The sequence below is a fragment of the Rhagoletis zephyria genome, unplaced genomic scaffold (assembly GCF_001687245.7).
Source record: "Rhagoletis zephyria isolate East Lansing unplaced genomic scaffold, Rhagoletis_zephyria_1.1 Rzeph_scaffold_00022, whole genome shotgun sequence".
Taxonomy (NCBI): Eukaryota; Metazoa; Arthropoda; class Insecta; order Diptera; family Tephritidae; genus Rhagoletis; species Rhagoletis zephyria.
Window position 1 is genome coordinate 302,565 of NW_016157106.1, and position 7,067 is coordinate 309,631.

The 7,067-nt window shown below is 35.2% G+C and overlaps 1 protein-coding gene across 1 annotated transcript in view; it reads right to left on the reverse strand.

The window, feature by feature from the left end:
• Positions 1–1,507: 1,507 nt before the first annotated feature.
• rig (gem nuclear organelle associated protein rigor mortis) overlaps positions 1,508–7,067 on the reverse strand; it is a 15,758-nt gene continuing 10,198 nt past the window's right edge. Inside the window, exons 7-11 of the mRNA XM_017615001.1 lie at positions 4,306–5,074; positions 4,073–4,229; positions 2,914–3,064; positions 1,981–2,238; positions 1,508–1,798 (exon numbers count right to left, since the gene is read on the reverse strand). Coding sequence (XP_017470490.1) covers positions 1,678–1,798; positions 1,981–2,238; positions 2,914–3,064; positions 4,073–4,229; positions 4,306–5,074 — 1,456 coding nt within the window. The 3' untranslated portion in view covers positions 1,508–1,677. The remainder of the gene's footprint in view (positions 1,799–1,980; positions 2,239–2,913; positions 3,065–4,072; positions 4,230–4,305; positions 5,075–7,067) is intronic.

Here is a 7,067-nt window from a genome sequence, read left to right on the forward strand (position 1 = left end):
ACCGTCTGCCTATCCGAGAAGATTTTTATCGTAGACTTCGTTACGGCATGTGTATTAAGGTACACAGGCAACTTCTTCATAGCTAGAACTTCTGTCTGAGAAAAGATGCAGTGGTCCGGAATTCAGACGGATAATTAAAATACGGAGAAAACTCCTGTTTAGCCTAGATCCATCAGGGTAGAAATTGATCCATGGCCTTGGTGTTTGCCACTCTCTTCTTGACAGAATGTTCGCCCTAAAGCGCCTGTCGAAGGCAGTAGTTGGAGCGGAGTAGTTGATTTCTTGGTTATAGCTAGCCAGAGTGTTAAGTATAGAAGCGTGTCCGAACCGCCGGTCCTTCAATAGTGTCATCTTGCTCTTTAACAACCCATCGCTCGGTCTTAACTTTTTTAAGAAATTCAATACAATTTTTTGTGGCAACGACTGTACGATTTTTACCCCGGGCTTAATATGTAGTGCGGGATATTTCTCCCATCTTCCCGACACTACATCGCATTCGTGGAGTAGCAGCTCGGAAGTTTCAGCTTTATTGTCACAAAACCGGCATAAATCGTAAGACTAGATTCAGAGTTAAAATACCTGTTAAAATTTTTAATTTTTTCTTCGTAAGGTTACTAAACTTTTACATCGTTTCTAATTGTAAACCTCGTCAAAAGAATTTTTGCCTGAGCTGCCAAGAGACTTTGTTCCAGATAAGTTTTTGGTATACTTGGAGCATTGGTGCAATGGTACAATGCCCCCTATGACATCGGTAAGAATCTGCTTGGTAGATTGATCCTTCGATAATAATTTTTCTTTTAAATTCTTTTTACTCTCAACCAATATAATACCTTTTCCATGTTGAACCTTATCAGGTTTTCCGAGTAGAGACCAGCGTCCGCATCTTTAAAGCGTCAATATAGATTATCATTGGTATGCTCGTATGCGCGTTATGTGCTCCTGAAGTGGAATAGAGCTGAATTCTGGTGGCATCTTTACAGACGGGATCAAAATGGACTGCGGAGTACCAATAACAAATAAATACAAGGCTAGCAGATTCTAGCAGCTGGAACTTATTTTAATAGTTTGCCCAGGGTTTAATGAACGTTTAAATCCCAATAGCTCCTTGCCGCAAGTTGGTTTTTCTCACACTCGGTCAAAATTTTATAGGCGGTTTCAGCGGACAACAAGATGATCGAGCGTGGAAATCAATTAAAGTTGCTTCAGAATCAGACACTGGTGGTCTACTGGCGCTGAAACAACATCTCGAAACCTAACCTAAAAATTTTAGCGACTTTTTTTTCAAAATTTTCTTTTTTGCAGAAATGCACCTAAATAGTCTAAGAGCATTTCCGTATAAGAAATAAAATTTTGGAAAAAAATTTCGCCTACGTTATTTTTCACCGTAAGGTCTCGATATGCAATTTAAATAAAAATCGTATCTGTAATTTTATGTTACTTCAATTTCACGCTTTATGTTCTGATACACTTCAAAATCAATTACTAAAAATTCATTTGTATAAAAATCAGTATTTTAAAAAAGAGTTAACTTTTACAAAAACGTAAGTGTAAAGTAAACAATAACAATGCCATTCGAGCAATTCTTAATAACTTCAATATTTCAATATGTCTGTAGGTCATATTATTGTAGAAAATCATTAATCTAAGTATTTATACTGAATAGCTGTCAGTCTAGCCTTACTGCTTCACAAGCTGTTTGCTTTTCATCTTTTCAAGTACACGTTCAATATCGGGATGAATATTGCGCACCTTGGCTAAAGTTTCATAAGCACGATTCATTTGGCCTGAGAGTACGCAACTAAAATGCAGAGAAGAGTATTTTAATTTGTATTTAAGAATATGCAACATACTTTAAAAATATTTGGAATAAATGAGTGATGAACTGGTGAACAAAAATTTACGGTGAATATCTATACAAAATTACTGTGGTTTTTAAAATTGTGTGTAGGTATGTATGTAAGTTTATGTGATTTTACTCACAGTAACGCCGAACCAGTCAAATTTCCAGTCATATCCAAATGTGTAATCCACTTGTCGCTAATGTTGGATAGTAATGGATCCTCCTTTTGCAAGTGAATGCGGCCGATTAGCAGTGCTTCTTTGTAGTAATGCCTTGACATTAGCATTTCGATAGCTTCAACATGGTGATGCATTGCTATTATATAAGTGGCGGCCTGTAGTGCATAGCCTTGCTCCAAAAGTTGATCGGCAAAGGCCTGGCAGCATTTTTGCCAGAAACTTTAACAGATAAATATAAAATTAATAGGGATACTTATCTAAGGTCACAAATTGCCGATAAACATGACAAATTTATAAATTATATACAAATATATTGTTTTATCAATAACAAAGTCTTGGCACAGCAAATTTTTCACAATATATGCAAAAATTTTTATTCTAAAATTTTTCCGCCAATTTTGTATAAAAATATAGTACATTCAACAACAAAAAGCATAAAAATATAATTCCTACACTTTGTGCAAAACTCGCGAAAATTCAGCAAATTTTAATCAAAATTTTCAACTTTTTAATCAGATTTTTAGAATTTTTTTGAGTATGCAGAGTTTTGCAGCCCATTAAATTCTAGTAAAAAAATGCAAGTTCGGAGTTAGTCAAAAATTCGATGGCTGAGTGGAAGATCGACCTATCTCGGCAGCCAGGGTGTTTTTCAATTAAATTCTGAAATAGGGCGTTCTTGAAAAGTTTTTTGAGATAGAGCGTTTTCGAACTGGCTGCCGATATAGGTCGATCTTCCACTCAGCCATCGTATATTTTAATACGCGGAAAAAATTTTATTAGCGGAAAAATATTAGAAAGAAAATTGTTGCATATATTGTGAAAAATTTGCTGTGCCTATACTTTGTTCCGGCAGTGTAGTATGTTCTTATAAAGGTATGAAAAACCCAATCTCACCCGTATGATATGGTAGGTGCAACAGCTACATGCCATTCGCTCAGTTGCTTGTTTTGTATACAATTCAATATTTCTTCTCTGATTGATGAATTTAATTGTGTCATAAATAAGTTGGATATGCCCGTAGTTTTAGAGTATTTGTGATGTTTTACTGAAGAAAATAAGATGTAATTGAAAAATACGTAATTAAAAAAAATATATATACTTAAAATATTGCAGACGATCTTCAAAGGTGACACAACTCAAAATCACACGTTCGTCAAATAATGCGAAAAACAATTTCTTAGCACATATTAATCATATGGCCAAGGGAGACTTTACCTTTATAACGAAAATTAGCTCCAGCTTTTGCTGAAAGGTAAATAAAACCTCTGTGTACATTACTAGTGCACAATTTCAAAAATGCCAAATTTTTAGTTGTGTTCCTTTTGAAGATCGTGTGGGGTATATATATATTTTTTATTTATTTTTTATCTTATTTTTTTATTTTATGTTATTTTTTATTTTATTTTATTTTTATTTTTTTTTATTTTTTTTTTTATTTTTTTATTTTTTTATTTTTTATTTTTATTTTTTATTTTTTTAATATAACTGTAGATATCAGATATTTATGCAAACGAATATTTTCCACAAAACCCGACGCAAAAGGTAAAAATGAAAGCCATTAGTTAGACTACGCGGAAATTTTCCGAATTTTTGAGACCTCTCAAGATTTTCTTCAGAACCGCTCAAGATTTGCGCGAGCCTTTTCAGGATTTATGCTTTACTTTTCGAGATCTTCGTTTTTTGGACTTTTTCGGGCTCTGCATTCATTTCGGGACTTTTCTGTTATTTTTGGGGTGTTTCGTGTTCTATTTTACGGGATCTCCCACAAATTTTTTCAGGTTTTATCAAGACTTGGGGGCTATTTTCCGGACATTTGGCTTTACTATTCAGGCATTTAATTAAATACTTCAGAATATTTTGGGGTTTCCGAGACTTTTTTAAGATTTTGTCGAACCGAGATCTACGTGTATTAATATTTTTTTTGTTCAAGGATTAAGCTTTACAGCGGTTTAACTCGAAATTTGTATTCCTTAGAATATGACGTTCTTCCAGCAAACCAGCGATATGTAGCATGGCTTGTGACTTGATTTCTCAAGTTCAATTCAGTACTTACATTCTTCTGCCAACAAATGTTGAGCTTCTGCTTTTGTGCCAAATAATTTCGAACAAAGTAAATTCCTGCTTCCTGAATGATTTAAGACAAAATTCAATTTCTCCAAGACATCTTTGTTCAGTTCCTTGGTGGTTAGGTTTAATAAAGTGGTTGGATTCTAGGGATTTGAAAAAAAAAGTGATTGATGTATGCATACATGCATATATTTTTTTCTCTTTCCAAATTCAGCTTACCCTCATGAAAATTGAAGCGCTGCCAGTCTTATTTTCATTTTTCTTAACCACTTGCTGCTGCTGCTGCGGCACTACCAGCTCATCTCCTACATTCTGTTCCACTGTGCTATTTGGCGTCGGCTCACTTAACTTCAACGCCCCCAACATATCGACCACTTCAGCATTCCCGCCATTCTCCGCTCCATCCGCACTTTCTACTCCAACAGGTATTTCATTATCAGCCCCATTTGCATTACGGTGGCTACGCCGTTTTTCTGCCGCCGTCAATGGTTTAGCCGTATCAGCGCGCGATGGCACTTTGAGGGCCCATTTGACGTGGTCTAATGTATGAGTATTTGAGCGCTTCCATTTAGATGCCGAATAAACTACGGACTCTTCTAAACGCATATCAAACAACTCCACTGAGGTAGATTTACCAGCACACATCACAATCTGTTCGTCGGTTGGCAAAAAGATGCCGCATGTCATTGGACAGGGAAATTGTTTAAGAAATTTCTCATCGTTTGTGTTGCAATTCAAATCCCAAACGCGTATACCACCATCGAAACCACAAGTGAGAAACTCTGTGGCACTGCGGTTGCTCCATTTGACGCAAGCATTAGCAGCTTTTGGATTTTTAATCTCTATGCGACGCATGGGCGTTAGAAGACCTTCTGGTGATATCGTTTTGAGTATGTGTATGTTGTTGGCATTGGCCACTACAGCAACTTGATCACTGGCTATGGGACTCCAGGAGATTTCGGTTATGTAGCGTGGCGCTAGCGGCACNTTTCACAGATGCTTTTTCATAATTAAGAAAACCCGAAATTAAAAATTTAAAATTTAATGTTTCGCCAAACACAGCTACAGCCAAACATGTAAATATTCTTTCAAATGTTCAGTTTGGATTGTGTGCATGCAGCAAGTCGACTGTCCGACTCTGCATTTAATTTCAACTACTTTAAAATGAATTTGGTTTACACAACTTCAAAGTCAGTATGTTTCTTTTGAATAAGTTTGCGTTCTGAACTTCACAGATGCAAGACACAAATTGTTTTTTTGAGCAAAAAAAAACATAAAAATTCGAAACATTTACTCATTGCATTTGTTTTAAAGTAGTATTTCAATTAGTTCATTAAAAAAAAATCACTTGTTTTCGTCAGGGCATTTATTTTAATTTTATTTTAGGTACAATTTTGTTATAAATAAAAAAAATTCTGTTTCATTAATATATGTAGTTCATATTAGTGGGACTCATGAAACGTCGCAAAGTAGTTGCAAATGTCGCATGTTTTGCAAAATTTGCCACCTTGCGACACAGCTTTACTTTTGTGTGAAAACTTTCATGCGACGCTGCCATATTATTTGAGTTGACAATCATTGCAACGTCAAAGTCGCGAAACACCCATCATATTTTCTATTGGCCTCAAATACTTTAAGAAATAGTATATTGGTTAAGGCTGCTTGAAATAACATAGCAATGCGATTCATACAACGTCGTAAAGTGGCATTTTTGGCGAAATGGCAATGTTGCGAACAAAGTTGTATGAACTCCGGATTGCAAATGTAAAATTAAAAAAAAAAATGCCGCGCGTTAGAGAAAAAGAAAAGTTCTTACAATTACATTTCGAAGCAGCTTTAACAGATATACTTTTTCTTGAAGTATTTGAAGACAATAAAAAATATGTGTTTCGCGACTTTGACTTTGCAACGATTAGGTGCGCTCGACAAGTCAAAAATTTGTAATAGTTTTTCCAAATTTTTACTGGATGGCGTTCGATAACGACAAAAAATTATCCAACAGACAAAAATTGAGAGAGCAAGCGTTCATTTTGATGCAAAAGAAACGTTAATTTTGTGCTGGCAAAATTTTAGTTAGCAAAAATTATCCAACACGAAAACATATGATCACAAAACATATGGTTGCAATTTTTGTAAACAAACAAAATTGCGTTTTCCGAGTTTTGGTATTTATATGCTTTTTGGCTGCCTGCTATGTGACTTTATGATAGCGCCAACTAGTTTTTACTTCTAGAAATGTTCCTGGCGAACATTGAATGTTCACTTTCCTTTTTTCTTCTATGGAGGCAACATGAATTTCAGTTTGTTTACAAATAAAACATAAACAAAGTCAGCTGGTGTGTCTTCTTCTTCCGGTTTTTGCAAGTAATGGCTGATTTCCTGTTCGTTTACTTTTTTGCTTTTTCATCTCTTTGGGAGAGTAACTCTTGATTTTGATTGTTGGCTGGTGTTGGCTAATTTTGTTATCGAACTATTGCCAACTCAAATACTATGGCAATGTCACAATTTTGTCGCAAGAATGTTTCCATACAAAACAGATCACAGCTGCGGCGCAAGGTGACAAGTTTTGCGACAAATGCGACATTTGTAACCACTTTGCGACGTTTCATGAATCCCACTAGTAAAAACTATTATTTTTCAATTTTAGTCTGATAATGTGCAAGTTTCAAGTGACTAAAAGTTACCGTTGATTTTTTAGAATTTTTTTTTCGCCAAAGGTGTTGCAGTTTTCATCCATATACAAATAAATTGAGTTTATTCATTATATGAAAGCCAATGCGACATAAAAATTCTAAAAAATTATAGTTGCGATCCCGTACGAGTCCGGACTAGTCAGAAATAGTCAGAATCAGTCAGATTTTACTGGAAATCGATCCCGTACTCGGTTCTCTGACTATTGAGAGGACAAAAAAGAGAGTAAATACGGTTCTCTCTCTGTCAGAAGTTACCAGTTTTAGTCCGAGAATATTTTGCTGGTAAAT